This window comes from Equus przewalskii, chromosome 14, assembly GCF_037783145.1.
Source record: "Equus przewalskii isolate Varuska chromosome 14, EquPr2, whole genome shotgun sequence".
Taxonomy (NCBI): domain Eukaryota; kingdom Metazoa; phylum Chordata; class Mammalia; order Perissodactyla; family Equidae; genus Equus; species Equus przewalskii.
This window is the reverse complement of record NC_091844.1, coordinates 28,896,072-28,914,164: the sequence shown is the minus strand read 5'-3', so window position 1 is coordinate 28,914,164 and position 18,093 is coordinate 28,896,072. Positions and strand designations below refer to the sequence as shown.

Genomic DNA, 18,093 nt, shown 5'->3' with positions numbered 1-18,093 from the left:
TTCTGCGTCAATAAGTGCAGATTTGTGTGGTCATTTTTAATGGCTTAATGGGTTCCATTGTATAAATATAGTATTTATCTAATTGGTTCCCTAATGACAGATATTTAAATTGCTTTGGATTTTTCTTTATCATAATCTGCTCTTTGATCAGTAGTCTTCTTACCTCTTTATGAATTTTTCTGTTTCCTTGAGATACATTTCTAAACATGAAATTTCTGGGTTATCAAGTATGCGGATTAAAAATGTTTAATCCACACTGGTAAATTGTCCTCCTGAAATGTTGAGTCAGTTATTTGTTCAGCAGTAATGTATGATAATACCTTGGTCAATACCTGCCAATAACTTTCTTGTTAATATTTGCCAGTCAGGCCAGAAATTTGGTATCTATTCTGATTGACATTTCTTTAATCACACCCATTGAGTTTTTATTTTCTTTTATGTGTTTATTGGCCATTTATATTTCCTTTCTTTTTTTTAACTGCCTATTTTGTTTTTAACCCAGGTTTCCTTAGATGTGCTAATGCTTTTTTTTCCTGAACATGTGTACCTGGACATTTTTTACCTCTTTGTACATTTTGAGGCTTTAAGAGTCAGTACAAGGGAATAACTGCAGCTGCCTGCTCATCTCTCCTTCCTTTGATGCCACTGCCCTTTGTGTGCCTCTCTCCTCTCTGTCTGTGCAGTCTGTCCCGTCTCTGCAGTCCATGCTTCTCTCTTACTCCTCTCTCTGCTCCTCTGTTCTTTCTCTCTGCCTCTGTGCACCCGCTCTCTGTGCACTAGTGTGTCTTGTCTCCCTGTCTCCACTGTGCATCTCTTCTGTTTTCTGGTTACTCCTCCCCACCACCCTCTCTCTCATGTTCTTCCTGTGTTTGTCTCTGTGCTCGCTCGCTCACTGTTTTCTCTCTCTTTCTTTCTCCCTCTCTTCCCTATCTCTTTTTCTCAGTGTCTGCCTGTGTATTGGGGTCAGAAAGGGGATATAGTTTACTACTATCAGTACAAAAAAGGAAAAGTCAAGTTTATCAGCTTTTGTTAATGGAGAAAAAGCTGAAAATGAAGGATTTCTCTGTATTTTTGACCTGTCATTACTTCCAATTGCCAATGTGTACAGCAGTTGGGCAAATGAACAATAAACACAAACTAACTGCCCAACAAGGAAACCTCTATGAGAGAATAAAATGAGAGCTTTAATAATGTTCAATTAAATGTTAGCAGTGCTTACTTTTTTTTTAACAGGGCGATTTCCTGCCAGTCTTTACAATCATGCTCATATATGTAGAGGAACAATAGTCAAAAGCAGTATCTTGGAAGCCAAAGGATAAATTTCATTGTATGTTAAGAGATTAAAAAAATGAGATATAAGGCTATATATATTATATCCAAAATATATATATATGTGTGTATATATATATGATTGGAACAAAATAACATATTAACATATTAAAATTATAAGATTATACATTTTTTCCTTTATAATTTTCTATGTATTGTAATATTTTTTCAAAATATGTCTTTTCTAATAAGAAACCGTAAAAGTTGTTTTTGTTTGACATTAATAAAAATGTGAAATAAGCCAGACCGATCAAACAAACACAAAATGTTAGTTATGAGCTGGAAAGGAGAATTCTCAAGCTTTTCATTGTGTTCTAGTTTCTGTCTAAAATGCCTGTTTGAACCTCCCATTTAGTCATAATAAATCCTTCTAGAAGCAGAGTGAAAGAATAGGGTTAGAGAAGGATTATACACAGTTTCTATGCCAAGATAAGGTAAAATTTTCTTTTAACTTCAGATGCTTAAGTTCATGGCCTCTCTTTTTAAAATGTTATCCCCATGTCTCATCCTCATTCCTATCCTCCCACAGGCATGTAAATATCTTTTGGCTTACAAGAGTTCATACAAAATGTGTATTCTGTATGTGTGCGTATAATTTCAATTTATATAAAAGTTGTATCATTATTTTTCTTATGTTCACTAAGGATTGTATTTTTTTTTTTTAAGATTTTATTTTTTCCTTTTTCTCCCCAAAGCCCCCCCTGGTACATAGTTGTATATTCTTGGTTGTGGGTCCTTCTAGTTGTGGCATGTGGGACACCGCCTCAGCATGGTTTGATGAGCAGTGTCATGTCCGCGCCCAGGATTCGAACCAACGAAACACTGGGCCGCCTGCAGCGGAGCGCGCGAACTTAACCACTCGGCCACGGGGCCAGCCCCAGGATTGTATTTTTAAGATCTATCTACTTTGCTATATGTACATCTAATCTAGGTTTCTGATCATTGCATACTACTCCGTTGAGTGCATCTGCCAGTTTACCTGTGTACTTTCCCTGTAATGGACCCTCTGGTTGCTGTCAACTCTCAGCACCACAAAACATTGGGAGTGCATACCCTTGTGCATATCCCCTTATGGACCTGTGTGAGACTATATTTGGCTTATATACCCAGAAGTGGAATTCTTGGCTCATACGCCATACATATTCTTAATTTCCTACCTTAATACCAAATTGCTTTCCAGTGTCTATTCCTACCTGCAATGCATGCAAACTCCTATATTTCCACTTTTCTGCCAGTAATTTGTAGTTTTGGTGAAAGATTCAAAATACAAGTTTCTATACCATGGGAACGTAGGGGGTTTTTTCATTTATAATTAAATGTTACTTGTCTTGAGAATTTACCCTATCCCCATTCCATGATTTCCAAGGTAGGAAAGAGAGTCTTTTAGAAACTTCCAGAATTATTGCTCTGCTTTCAACCAGAATGCATTTGTTTGTTCATTCATCCAAACATTATAATACAGAATGTGACAAAAGTACCAGAATGGGATACTTTAATTGCTTTTCTCAGATTTCTCAGCATATAACAGATAAGGAAAGATTTGGAAGGTTTTAATAGCAATGTTAACAAACTTGATTTAAAATATCTAGATAAAACTTTATTCCCAAAACACAGCATCCACAGTTATTCCAATGCTCATGGAATATTTACAAAAATTAATTGTACATTTAGGCAAAATGTTGATAAACCCAAAAGTAGGAGATTTATACCTAAGCTCATATTCTCTAACCACAATACAATAAAGTTGGAATTTAACAACTATAATTATTTTTCACTTAATAGATAAAAATTTTAAAACATACTAAACTTGTGGGTTATAGAAGAAATAAAAATTGAAATGATAGACTTTTTTTCATTATAGACAGTAAAAGCACACATCCAAAACTTACGGCATGTGACTAAATCTATATTTAGAGGGAAATGTATAGCCTTAAATAAAATGATATTTTAGTTGAACAAGCTCAATTAGGAAATAATTGAAATAAGCATTATAGTCTGGAAAAGGACTAACAAAATAAGCAAAGAAAGCAAGAAGTAATTAATAAAATGAAAAATACATGAATTAATAAATAAGTCCCTAAATTGATCAATATAACCAAGATCTGTTTCTTTAAAAAAAACACTAGACCAAATCTGTGGTTATTCTGAGCATGGGGAAAAGGATATCAACATTAATGATATGGAAGGATATAACCACAAAGAGATCATTTTCTTTAAAAATGTGTGCAACTTTAGGCTGATATATGTTAAAATCTAAATTAGAAGGATGGTTTTCTAGGAAAATAAACTAAGAAAATTGACCAAGAAATTTTAAATCCCAAGTAGATCACTAACAATAGAAATTGAAACACTTAATAAGCCCTCACTCCTAACTATGTACCCTCCAGAACTTTTGTACAAATATATGTTCTCACCAAAAACATGAGAGTATGTGTTTCTTCATTCCCTTGCCAACTATGGGTAGGGTCAGTGTTTTTAATATTTGCTAATCTGATGTGTGGAAAAACTCATTGCTTTACATTGCATTTCTTTTTTTTTTTTTTTTTTTTGCAAGATTTTATTTTTTCCTTTTTCTCCCCAAAGCCCCCCAGTACATAGTTGTGTATTCTTCGTTGTGGGTTCCTCTAGTTGTGGCATGTGGGACGCTGCCTCAGCGTGGTCTGATGAGCAGTGCCATGTCCGCGCCCAGGATTCGAACTAACGAAACACTGGGCCACCTGCAGCGGAACGCGCGAACGTAACCACTCGGCCACGGGGCCAGCCCCTGCATTTCTTTTTACTATTAGGTTTCAGGGATTGCCATTTACATTTCTTATTTTGAGAATTAGCTTTTTATACTCTTTGTCCATTTTTCTCTGAAGATTTTTTCCTGTTAATTCTTAAGCTTTAATTATATTAATATTGTAATAGTATCGTATGTACTTAACTTCATTTCTTTGTTCCATGCTAAGAAAGATCTTGCCAAGCTCAAGATGATAAAAAAAATATTCTCCTGTTTTTCTTTTAATACTTTTTTAGGGTAGGGGGCAATGTATTTAAATCCTAATCCACATGGAATTTATTTTACGTGTGTAAGTATAATTTTATTTGCAAACATTTAACTGTCAGTAGAGATTTTTAAATAAAAAAAGTGATATAAATTAATTTATTAGAAAAATCTAATATTCTTTTGTTAAAATTTCTACCCAAAACAACTGAAATAATATGTGAACATCTTATCAAAATAGATTTGAAGAGGAAACTAATTTTGACTGAACCATGAAGGAGTTTCCAGCCCCATGGTGTAGTGGTTAAATTTGCATACTCCACTTTGGCAGCAGGGGTTCACAGGTTTGGATCCCAGGCGCAAACCCACATCACTCCTCAGCCATGCTGTGGCAGCGACCCACATATAAAATAGAGGAAGATTGGTTCAGATAGTAGCTCAGGGCAAATCTTCCTCGATAAAAAAACAGAAAAATGAAGTTAGATCAGAACATCCCAGTGAAAATATCTAACAAGCACAGATATATCTGATGGGTATATCATGAGTGGAATAAAGATTTCAGAGTTATCTATGTAAAGGTGATCATAATCCTCACAAATGTTAAAGCTGAGAGGAGAGAGATTTGTGAGAGAACGCAGAGAAGAAAAAGAAGGAGAGAGCCACTTCCAGACCACAGTTTTTCAAACCTGATAGAAAATCCTTTGGGATCTGTGTCATCTAGCTCTAAAACCCCCTGCAAGATTTTCATAATCATTTGTTAACCTGGTTTGTCCCATATATTAATTGAGGGCTTTAGCTCTTGGCTCATTTTCTTTTTTTCTGCCCCAAGCCCTGCCACTATCTGAGAAACTTCGCTATCCTGTTAGACATTTTTACCTCAGTTCTAATGACCAGTACTTCCATTACATTTTAACCATCCAGTCTTGTGGCCACACTTTGAATTTTGGCATCATCCAGAATCGTTCCAGCTCCTCAGTCTTTACTCATTCATGTACCACAAGAAATTTTCTCAGGACCTCTTATGCAGACAAGATGCATTTCTGATTTTCTGGGGAGGACTTCTCATAGTTATCATCTACCATTTCTTCAGAAATAAATGACCGATTCTGATTTTCTAAAGGTGAATAGTAGATAGTTATCACCTGAGTTCCTGCTTTTGTAAGCTTTAATCTTGTCTCTAGGAATTAGATCTGTCGAAATGTTATTTTTTTGTACAGACACTTTGTGATTGTGTCACCCTTTGCTGGTTAATGTTTTATTTATTTTTTATTTTATTTGTTTTTTTGAGGAAGACTAGCCCTGAGCTAACATCTGCTGCCAATCCTCCTCTTTTTGCCGAGGAAGACTGGCCCTGAGCTAACATTCGTGCCCATCTTCCTCCACTTTTTATGTGGGACGCCTGCCACAGCATGGCTTACCAGGCAGTACCATGTCCGCACCTGGGATCCAAACCAGCAAACCCTGGGCCGCCAAAGCGGAAAATGCTAACTTAACCACTGCACCATCAGGCTGGCCCCCAATAAGTTTTATTATTGAAACTAAAATTGCCAGTTTGATCTGCACATATCTAAAAATTTTTCACAAGGAAAGACTGTCTTGGTGCCATAGACTATATTTCTAATTTTGACTCTGACTGTCTTATCAATGTGTATCACTGGTCCCAGATTTGAGTGGTTATAAATGAATTAGCATAAACCCATTCCTCTGAAAGAAAAGCATCTCCCAACAAGCACCTAGATGGCAGAAGGTCAGCAATAACAATCTTCCTACATGAAGAAGAGCCATAAAGGTTTGTGTAAGAAAACATAGCCTTTTTTCTATATTGGATGTTTTCCTAAACTCTATTTCCACCTAAAAAGTAATTTTTAATTGAAAAGCTATTTTTTCTGAGTCTATCTGATGGTGTCTCTGATCAATAAATATGGGGATAAGTCTCACTTAGGTGTTAATTAAACTAAAAAATACTATAAAAATCCTGAAATATCTCTGAGATGTTGGCATTTACTTTCTTTTCCCAGTGTGAAAAGGAGAGCAGGTGAGCTTGCTCTCCTAATAGTAGAGATTAAAATAGAAGCAGCTAGCCAGCATATATCTCCTTCTGAGACTCTCTCCAACAGAAAGCTTAAACCATGGTAGCTGATAATGTCACCTGACTCGTAGTCACATAAATCTTTATGTGTAAGCCCCATTGCAGAGAAGTGAGTGGGCTGATCCACACCCAGGCTCTGAAGGATGATGAGATCATTAGAGGAGATGGCTGAGACTCTCCCATGGACTAAGGAACGTGGACTATTGTGGTTTACTGACAGCATCTATAAATGAATTCAGCAAATACGATGTTCTGTCCCATGGTGGGTCCTCAGCACAAATTGTCAGACACAGTGCAGGCCTGTGCATTGTAATTATTGTGAATCTGTGGAAGTCAACATGGCGTGATTGCATGGTTCCTTCATTATATGTTGGTCACCTTCCATTGTTCTTGTATCCCTGATTCAGTAACACAGGAGATGCAAGACCGTAGAGCATGCGAAGCTTTTTTCCTCCAAATAAGGCTTCATAATCTACATGTATTTCAGTTTATATACATGAATAAACACATTTTTTACAGCTTTTTTGAGATCTTTCACATACCATAAAATTCACCTACTTAAACTATACAGTTTAGTAGGTCTTAGTATATTTACAAAGTTGTGCAAACATCACCCCAATCTAATTTTAAAGCATTTTCAACACCCCCAAAAATGCCCTGTACACGTTAGCAGTCACTCTTCATTTTCCCCAACCTCCTACCCCTGCCCCAGACCCCGGCTGGGATTACTCATCTATTTTCTGTCTCTGTAGATCTGCTTATTCTGGACGTTTCATATAAGTGGAATCATACCACGTGATCTTTTATGACTGGCTTCTTTTACTTAATGTTTTCAAGGTTCATTTACATTGTAGCATATATTCATTCCTTTTTATGGCCAAATAGTATTCCATTGTATGAATATACATATTTTATCTGTTCATCAGTTAATGGAGATTTGGATTTCTTCAACTTTCTGGCTGTTATTAACAAAGCTGCTGTGAACATTCATGTACAAGTTTTTCTGTAGACATATATTTTTATTTCTTTTGGACATAGGCCTAGGAGTGGATATTTGGTGGGTCATATGATAACTCTACTTTTAGCCATGTGAGGAACTACCAGACTGGTGTACAAAGTATTGTTACCATTTTGCATTCCCACCAGCAGTATATGAGGAGTCCAGGTTTTCCACATCCTTGAAAACATTGGTTTTTGTCTGTCCTTTTGATTTTCACCATCGTAGAAGGGCTAACTAAATATATTTTGCTAAGAGTGAATTTATTGTTAGACTGTTTTCTATTTTTAAATGTTTACCTTTTTATAGGCAGGAATTAACTTAGAGATTTGAACGAGAAATAGAAACACATACACCAAAGCTCCTCATTTAATCAGAGGGAAACGTGTTTTTTCACACTTAGTGGTGCATACCATGGCAGGTTGTGTCCTTTGGGAGCACAGGAGGTTGGCAGACTCCGCTTGGAAGGGACCATCAACACTTCAGCTGCATCTGCACCACAAGGCGCTCCAGCTTTGCTTCCACAGCTCTACCGCTCACTGCTGCTCCTGAGCAGCTCATTTCATTTGTCTAAGCCTCCCATTATCAAAGGTTTTAACTTACAAAGATCCAAAGTCAGCTTGCATTGGATTTCCTGGCTCTGTTCCCAGTTCTGCTCCCTGGAGGCAGAGAAAATTGACCTAAGCTTCTACCTCTCGGTTCCCCACTTCCTTCCCTGAAGTGTTTTCTTCTCTCAGGTCTTCACTCTGAGCCATTCCTGATGGGTCATGCTTTCTACTCCCCTTTCCTAACTTGGCAATTTCCTGGGTCTAAGTTTGTCGATATCCTATTTTTAAACATGTCCCTTTGAATTAAGCGTGTTGTGCTTCAGGTGATGAAAGCACTTTAACAGAGGAGATCTATCACCTTTCTTTCTATGGCTGGAACATTTCTAGCGCCTAACATATGTTTTACTCCTGTTGAACTCGCAAGAGTCATTAAACCTTTATTGCCACACTCTTCCTCGTAAGTTTGTGTTTTGTTTATTCTCACTTCTTAAACTGGTAGTACAACCACATGGTACAAAACTAAAAATGTAGAAAAGAGGATTTGATAAGGAGTGTCCTTCTCACTCCTGTTCCCCAGACACCTATCTCTGTATTCCAGAGTTTCTCAATGTTACTAGTTTTACGTATCTTTCCAGAGATCTTTAAAACAGCTTTATTGAAGTATAATTTACATACCATAAAATTCATCCATTTGAAGTGTGCAATTCCATTTTTTTTTTAATAAATTTACAGAGTTGCGCAATCATCACCACAATCCAGTTTTAGAACATTGGTCACTCCAGAAAGGTCCCTTGTACCTGTTTGCAATCTGCATTCTCAACCCCAGACAACATCTAATCTGACCTCTGCCTTTTCTGGACATTTCATGTAAATAGAATTATATGTAGTCTTTTGTATCTGACTGCTTTTGCTTAGCATGATGTTTTCAAGGTTCATCTATGTTGTAGTATGCATCAGTAGTTCCTTTTTATTGCTGATTAGTATTCCATTGTATAGATAATACCACATTCTGTTTATCCAATTCCAGTTGTTGGACATTTAGATTTTTTTGGTTTTTTTGGATAAAATGAATAATGCTACTATGAACGTTTGTGTAAAAGTTTTTGTGTGGACATATGTTTTCTTTTGAGTATATACCTAGGAGTGGAATTGCTGGGTCATATGATAAGTTTGTGTTTAATTTTTAAGAAAATTCCAGTGCTTTCCAAAGTGGCTGTACCATTTTACATTCCCACCAGCTATGTGTGAAGGTGTTAGTTTCTCTGCTTCTTTGTCAACAGTTACTATTGTTCATCTTTTTTATTGTAGTCATCCCAGTGGATGTGAAGTGGTATCTCATTGTGATTTAAATTTGTGTTTCACTAATGAGTAATGTTGAACATATTTTCATGTACTTATGGCCATTCTTATATCTTCTTTGGTGAAATGTCTAGTTGAATCTTTTTTTTTTTTAAAGATTTTATTTTTTCCTTTTTCTCCCCAAAGCGCCCCGGTACATAGTTGTATATTCTTCATTGTGGGTCCTTCTAGTTGCGGCATGTGGGACACTGCTTCAGCGTGGTTTGGTGAGCAGTGCCACATCCGCACCCAGGATTCGAACCAACGAAACACTGGGCCGCCTGCAGCGGAGCGCGCGAACTTAACCACTCGGCCACGGGGCCAGCCCCCTGTCTAGTTGAATCGTTTGCCCATTTTTAAATTACATATGTGGAATGTCTCATTGTTGGTTTATATCTTTAATTTTTCCCTCCAATGTTTGTAGTTTTCAGTGTACAAGCCTTGCACTTTTGTTGTTAAATTTATTCCTAAGTATTTCATTCTTTTTGATGCTATTGTGAATGGAATTGTTTCCTTATTTTCAGATTGCTCATTGCTAGAATAGAAGCACAATTGATCTTTTATCTTATTGATCTTATATTTTCAATCTGGCTAAAATTATTTACTAGTCCTAGTACTTCTTTATGGATTCCATAGCATTTTCTGCAGACAGGATCATGTCATCTGCAAATAAAAACAGTTTTACTTCTTCCCTTGCAATCTGGATTCTTTTCTTTCACAGGTATTTTATACATAAAAAAGCAAATACCAGTATGTTTTCTATCTTTTTTCACAAAAATGGCAGCATATTTTGCTTTTTGGACTTAGTCATCTATCTCTTGAAGTTCAGTCCATTTCAGTACCTAAAGTGCTTTCTTCTCTTTTTTTTTCAGCTGCAGAAGATACAGTGTATTGCCAATCAGTCACATCTTCCTCACCACCCTTTCTGTACTCATACGTTTTGGCTTTTTACCATCATAATAGTCTCATAGTTTTATATTAGTTTTTTTACAATTCACAATCTAAATCATTTGTTTTTTATAACACTTCTGTAATTTCAGAAGTGCAAGTGTTCCCTTTTCTAGATGGGGTACCTAGCATAGAGAGGCTATGGCTTGCTCAATTAGAGCCCACTAGTAAAGAGAAGATCTGAGACTGGCTTAGGTCTTTGGACTCCAGACCCAGAGCACTTTCTACTGATTCAAAGTTGCTGCCATTCCTTCAGCCTAATGTATAGGGCTTTACAATTATCTGTTGTTTGATTTGGTCCATCATTCCTGTTATTACTTGGGATCCTGACAGCCATTCATGCCCTCCCAGATGTGCCTTGTATGGGAAATCTGCTTTCCATATCTCTGAGACATTGATACATAAAATGGTAAGAGAGAATAGCCAGAGCAAACCAAGTGACTGGCACACAGTAGGTGCTTGGTAAATATTTGTTGTTGAATGCAAAATATACCACTCAGTAAAGGCCTCACTCTATGTTGATAATATTTGGGTAAGAGTGGTTCAACCAGTTAGGGTTCTACCAACTTATATTATCATTCAATCCATGTGACTCCATCTCGCCCTCAAAGATGTCATGAGAAGTTTTGTCATTCAGATCTAGTTGTACTCTACTACACATTCTTCGGTCTGCCGCTTAGTGCCATGTCTACTAGGAAAACAAGGCTAACCTGGCAGGGCTTATTCTGCCTGCCTTACTGAGCCCTGGCTGAAATTTGCTAGTCTTTTCTTTGACCTCCAGCTGCTTGCAAATTATCAGATTGGTGATCCATTCTAGAATTTTAGAAGTTATCAGTGTTAAGTCCACCAGTTTGCAATGCTTAATTTTTGAAAATTAAAACACTGTCTGTCCCCAGATATCTAACAAAGCTTCTCTCCTCCAGGATTCTGTTGCAAGTTTCCTAAAGGCCCTGGAATATAGTTTATCTAGTTCAGGGGAGTAGATACTCTCAGTTTCATTTCCTGACTTGAGCTTCAATTCACCTCTTCCAGACTTGCCTAAGTAGACAAGCACCTGGTATTTATTCAAAATATAGATGCTCAGACCCCTCCCCTAGAGATTCCAATTCATTGTTCTGGGTTAGGCCCCTCTCCCGGGAGCAAGTTTAAACAATACTGTTTTATACTATATTTGTTCAACTAAATTTTGATAATATTTTTGTCATCCACTAACATTCCACCATCAGCTTCAATCCATGAACTTGCCCTTCATTGCTCTACTTACTTGGAATATAACTAAAAAGGCCTTTTCAGCTCTGTAATGCTTTTTGCAATTCTCCACTTATTCAGGACTTCTCATGGGCCTTTCAGCTCTTTGTGTATTTATCCTTGTCTAAGCCTCTGAGTCTGGATTTCTTGAAAGCACTCTCTGCAGCTCATCATTCTCTTTAGTTTTCCCTAGCCCTCTTCATGTCTTATCGATTTTTTAGGCAAATGTCAAGTCAGAATTTCATTCTGAAGACCCACCAGACTAATCATTGGCTAGCATCCTCTTCAGAGTTTTTTCAAGTCCTGGGAACATACCCAATCTTTTTGTCGTACCTTCTTGAAAGAGCTCAGGCCCTTATCCAACTATAACAGCATTCTCCTCCCTATCACAAATTATGTGGTGGCATATTCACATTGTCACTTCATCTCAACAATTTGAATTAGATTAGAAAAGGCTCTTGGTGACTTGTATGTTTTCTTATCCTGTGGGTAAAAGTACCATTGACTGCAGGTAATAACAGGGTCTCTCTTGTTTTTCCAGGTGGCAAACCATATGATTTCTTCTGACTCTATTTCATCTTCTACCAGTAGTTTCTGGAGCTCGACCTCTACCCTTTGCAACAAGCAAAATGTGCATATGTTAAACAAGGGTATACAAGCAGGTAAATTATTTGAATTTAAACATTTCCATTGAAATACAAGTAGCTCTTAAACATATAAGATACTCAACCTCCCTTATAATAAAAGACATGAAGATTAAAACTGTACTCAAGTGCCGTTTTTCACCTATCAGACGGGCAAAAATCTAAGTTTGATAGCAAGTTTGTGGGCAAGAGTTTAAGGGTTCTCTCATACATTCTAGTGGGAGTATGAGTTGGGAGTACAACCCTTATGACAGGCAATTTGGCAGTTTTATCAAAATTATTTTGACCCAGCACTTTCACTTTTGGAATTTAGCTTATAGATGTATGTACTGTGCATATGTGCAAAATGACAAGTGTATATAATTAACCATTGAACTATTGTTTATTATAGCAGAAAATTAAAATCTACTTAGTTATCCTTCAGTAGCCAAGCAGTTAAATAAATTATTGTACATCCATATAATGAAATCCTACTTAGGATAAGGAAGCTCTCTCTCTCTCTGCTGATATGGCAAGATCTCCAAGAGATATAATTAGAAGGAAAAATCAAGATACAGAACAATGTATAATGTATAGCATGCTACTACATGTATTTAAAAAATGAAGAGAATTGCTTGAATGTGCAGAAAATATTAGCTGGAATCATGGGGTTATAAGCTGAGTGGAAAGTAGGAGTGGGGAGGAGGCTTTTCACTTTATGCTTTTCTATATCTTTTGATTTTATAAAATAAAAATAAACTTCCCCCTTAATTTTTTTCTCCTCAAGTCTTATCTTTACATCTGTCAGCCTCCTCCTTACCTGGGTGACTGCCAGTAGGACTATATGCATCCACTGTCTTTCTCACTTAGGATCAGAACTAAAATCCTTTACCCATTGAACCTATTTTAGTAGTTCTTTCCCTCTAATATCTAAACCAACTTAGGAATAAAAACTCTCTTCCTTTCTCCTTCTCCCTCTCTCTCTCTCTCTCCCCCCCATCACACCCCTCCACCCCACCCAGAGAAGGCAGTAGCCTGTGGTTTTGAAGCCTTAAAACTTTTCATTTACTGTCTTCAATACACCTGCAAATAAGCCTCAAGGCTGCTCTCAGAGACATCTGTGCTCTCTCCCCTTAGGTAACTTGGAGATTGTGAATGGTGTCAGAAAACACACTCGAGATGTTGGGATGACTTTTCCAACTCCAAGTTCTACCGAGGCTAGAGAAGAGGACAGTGATGTGACTTCTTGGTCAGAAGAAAACATAGAAGAGAAAAGGCTCCTTACCAATTATCTTGGGGACAAAAGGTTAAGGAAGAACGAGCAGAGTTGCCGTGAAGGTCGGTTTCTAATTCCCTGTTCTGTAACAGAAAAACCAGTGAATTTGAAGTCTCTTGCAATGCTGAGATTCTTTGTTTCTAGATGACTCTGTGTTGACCCTCGGGCCCCAGCGCCACCTGGGCAAATTTTCGCAGTATCTGGAACTATAATTAGGGTCATGCCTGTGGTTAAGCAATCTCCAGGGCATCCTGGTGCCTTCCTGACAGCCCAGTCCCCTGAGAACCCATGCTATGCACATCTCTGGGGAGAAAAATGAAAAATATTTTGTCTTTCTTAAAAATATTTCCTACAGGAGTTTCATGGTTTGTTCCTGTGGAAAATGTGAAGTCTTGTCCTAAGAAGGAAAACCTGCCCAAGCTTCGTGGCCCTGGTATCTCCTGGTTTGCACCAATAACCAGCACCAAACCCTGGAGGGAGCCATTACGAGAACAGAACTGGCAGGGACAGCACATGGACAACCATGGGTCACTAGCAGGCTCAGGCAGAGATCCGCTGAGGCCATTTGTGAGAGCAACCCTACAGGTACAATGACATTGAGTTAACTTTAGCCATATATTTAAGAGGGAAGAAAGGGCGAGATACAAAGAAGTTAGATCTATGACTTGGCCTCCAAAGGACAATCACACCACCCGCCTTTCTAGCATCTCCGCAGTTCATCTGTTCTCACTCTCATCGTTACTCAAAGGCTGCCTTACTGTTAACCATTCTAAATCACGCATCACCCTCAGTGTCTGGGGACAAGGCAGGAGAAGGGAGGATGCTGTAACACTGCTCATTGGGTTTGTAGATATGCACATGTGGAGTGCTCCAGAGGCCTGATGTGTGTCAGCCTCATATTTCTTCCTCTGTTTACATGACTCCTATTCCTGCTTGACCCAGAGTTTAAAAGACACTAAGTCTCTTCTTTATATGTACCTTGGGAGCTAAAGGAAATGTTATTTAATGAGGTATTTGTTTGAAGGGAAATTTAAAATAGCACAATGGGCCGAGCTCTGTCCCATCGATGTTTAGGGGAGTTGTAATTGCTGCAATCTTAGTTCTTGGCTTATTCCAAAGGCATTTCTTTGATCCCTTTGATTTCCCTACTGGAGCTCTCCCCCACAGAGAGTTGTTAGATTATTCTTTAACTCTAGATACATTCTGCACTTTAGAAACAGGCTTTCCAGGTCCGTTGGGCAGATACTGTTTTTCTAGGCCCTTGGAGAACAGACTGCATCATTAATGTGAGATCGGGGGCGTTTTCTTCTCCTCAGGAGTCACTTCACCTTCACAGACCTGACTTCATCTCCCGCTCTAGGGAGCGGATAAAGCGCCTGAAGTTAATAGTCCAGGAGAGGAAGCTGCAGAACATGTTACAGAGTGAGCGGGAGGCACTGTTCAACGCTGTGAGGGAACGGCAGGGCTACCGGGACCCCATGTGCCCGCTCCCTAAGAGAGGTACACTCTGCCTGTTCACTTTCCTGTCACTGGCTAGAGAAGGCAAGGTCTGCTTCATGCCAGGGAGCATTGCTCAATGTCAGGCCGGTTACATGGACAGAAAGTGACTTTTGGCTTGCTGAGAGTCAGTCTCCTTGGATAGCAGAACCTGGCCAGTTTAGCTCTCAGCACTTTCGTGATCCAAAGAAGGCCAGTTACTCTTGCCCTGTCCCTACGTCTTAAAGATGAGAGTGTGCAATGAGAGTAGTGTTTTTATAAACCAGCTCTGTGGCCGTGAGCAAGTTAGTTGCGCAAGTAATCATGATTTTCTTTTAAAAATGTGGCTGATTCCAGGCTTGTCTACCTCATAGGGTGGCAATAATGATGATAATAATAATAATAAAACACTTATATAGCCCTTTTGTTTTGCCCAGGCACTGTTCTCGTTTAATGGTTACAGCACCTCTCTGAGGTAGATACTGTTCTTATGCCTGTTTTACAGATGAGAGAATTGAGGCAAAGAGAGATTAAATACCTTGCCCAAGATTACACATCTAATAAGCTGGGATTTGAACCCAGGTGGGCTGGCTCCAGAGTGTGTGTGCTTTACAATTATGCCAGGTGTAAGTTCTCAATAAAATCTACGAAAGCTGTGAAAACTATAAAGTATTACCTAATGCTTTCATCACAGCCTTACCTATAAACTGGTCAGTGTTTCAATTCACACTGTCTCGTCTATGCCACAGTGTGTTGTGTCTTCATGAGCCTTAGGGTGCTGTCACAGTCACCATAGTCTAACACTGGCCTTGGCCTCGGCCACTGCTCGCTACCCAGCACTGCCAGCTCAGGGTAGGGGCACCAAGCTCTCATAGCTCTTGAGCAACACACTCCTCCTTATTAAGTTGCTATCCACTGAAAGCCCCTTCTTCTCTTGCTTAGGCTTCATGGCTGCTCAGAAGAACAGGCCTATTGGAAAGAAGGAAATGATTCAGAGGTCTAAACGGTAAGGCCAGAAGAATAAGAGTAATTACAAAAGTATAAATCAGGCCACCAAGTGGTCAAGAGCTCTGGCTTGCCCCCAGAATAAAGGCATTATGCTCAAGTTAAAACATTATGAGAAAATGAGTTGTGAAAGTAGTTTCTCACTTATGACTCTAAAGAAGAAAAGAAAAATAGATAGCATGGTATGGATGACTTATACACAAAAGATACAAAGAATCCCCGCTAATTTGCACACCTTAGGCAGGCTCATCTTTATTAGAAACCTAAATATAAATAAAGAATATTTTGAAATAAAATTAAGTATTTATTTGGGGTCTTACCCTTTATCTAGACAATCCCATTTCTAGAAATTTATCCAATACAGTTAGAAATAATGAAGTACTCTTCAAGACACATTAAGTTAAGCTTTTAAAAAAAAAATCAGGTTTCAGAAGCATGTGTACACTGCTACCACTTGTAGTCTTTAAAAAGAAGTATTTGTGCTTTTATAGATGCATATAGTTTTATATGTATAAGATATCTCTAGAAGGATACCCAAAAAACTGGTTATAGTGGTTGCCTTTGGGAAGAAGAGCTGAGTGACTGGGATACAGATGTAGGAGAAAGACTAATTTTTCACCTTTTTAAATTTTGTGCCTTTGCGTGTATTAGCTATTCATTAATTAGAGATAAGCATATATTGATCATGAGAATGCCATGGAATAACTAAGTTAAAGGTTACCTTTTAGGGGCTCATTAGAGACCTCCCTTAATGAGAACAGTTTTATAGTCAGCGTAGTGCTTGAAAACAATTTATCTTAGGTAATTAAAGCATTCCTCTTGAAATCTTGTTTTTACTCTCCATTTAGTAAACCCTTTCCTTATAGGAAGTTCAAAGGGATGCTTTAGTCAAGTGGTTCTCAAAGTACGGTCCATGGACCTCTGGAAGTTGCCGAGACCCTCTCGGGGGATTTGCCAGGTCAAAACAAATTTCAAAATGTTACTAGGATATTAGGTCCCTTTTTCACTGTGTTGACATTTGCACTGATGATGCAAAAGTAATGGGAGGAGTAGTAACATTGCTGGTACCTTAGCACTATCTGAGACGGTGGCACCAAACTGTGCTGGTCTAGGAGGTGTTGTATTCTTCACAGCCACATGCCAGCAGCATCGTGGAAGTACACATAAAGCACTTCCACTGCATTCCAAGATAGATGATTGGTTCAAGGAAAGGCACTTACAGCATGGTTTGTGTAGCAAGCTGACCTGGCTGCCTTTTTCATGCAACACAGTTTTTACTTGAAGGAATGACAGGTAAACTGATTATTCCGACTTGGGTTTATGATAGACATTTTCTTGAAAATAAAGAAGTGAATCTGTCACGTCAAGGAAAACAGCTGACAGTATTTATTGCCAAAGAGAAATTTTGAGTTTTCAAGCAAGGAATAGAATTCTAGAAAACTTGTGTCTACCAGCATGAGCTTGATTACCTCCCAGTACTTAGACTTTTCTGATGAGATCAGTGCTGACATTAACAAATGTGATGTTTTTCATATTATATAAGTAAATATGTCAGCATTTGGAAGATCTGCCTAATTCACTGGACCAGGATTTTCCAAATGACTGTTGCATGGTATTACAAAATCAGACATGGATAGAATATTTATTCAAAGTTCAAGGTAGACTGATGTACTTTGTTTGTGTAATAGATTAGAAAACTTCACTGATATGGTTTCAGATTCCACACTGTAACTAATTTTTTAAAAACTACCACTTGTTTTGGTGTAGTATCAAGAAAATCAGCAATTATCTGAAAAGAATCTTGATATACTCCTCCCTTTTCCAATTACATATGTGTGTAAACTGGATTCTTTTAAATGTATACTTTAACCAGAACAAACATATAACAACAGACAATACAGAAGCAGATGAAAGAATCCAGCTGTCTTCCATTAAACCAGACGTTAAAGAGATTTGCAAAATATGTGAACAGTGCCACTCTTCTTACTAAAGTATTTTTGTTTTAGAAAACATTTATTTTATATGTATAATTGACTCCAGATTGTGAACGAATGGACAGACAGTTCCAATAATATGTACTGTCTTTGTCTGCAATAATATGTAGTAATTGCTTTCAAGGAGCTATTTACAAAATGTGATTTTAGGTTATTCTGATTAGACTGGCTCCCAGCTTTCCAGCCCTAGAATATAATCTTCCTGGTCCAAGCAGATTTTCTCTTCATGCCACATG

At 38.0% G+C, this 18,093-nt stretch overlaps 1 protein-coding gene across 8 annotated transcripts in view; it reads left to right on the top strand.

Annotated features, from left to right (window-relative positions):
• The window catches only part of ALMS1 (ALMS1 centrosome and basal body associated protein), a 249,363-nt gene that overhangs the window by 227,270 nt on the left and 4,000 nt on the right, over positions 1-18,093 (top strand). For all 8 annotated transcript variants that reach the window (XR_011525970.1, XR_011525969.1, XM_070572391.1 and 5 more), the window contains 5 exons: positions 12,025-12,145; positions 13,244-13,444; positions 13,738-13,967; positions 14,699-14,882; positions 15,801-15,864. Coding sequence is in view for 6 of the 8 variants with exons in the window: in XM_070572391.1 (XP_070428492.1) it covers positions 12,025-12,145; positions 13,244-13,444; positions 13,738-13,967; positions 14,699-14,882; positions 15,801-15,864 (800 nt within the window). In the remaining 2 variants the exon portion in view is untranslated. The remainder of the gene's footprint in view (positions 1-12,024; positions 12,146-13,243; positions 13,445-13,737; positions 13,968-14,698; positions 14,883-15,800; positions 15,865-18,093) is intronic.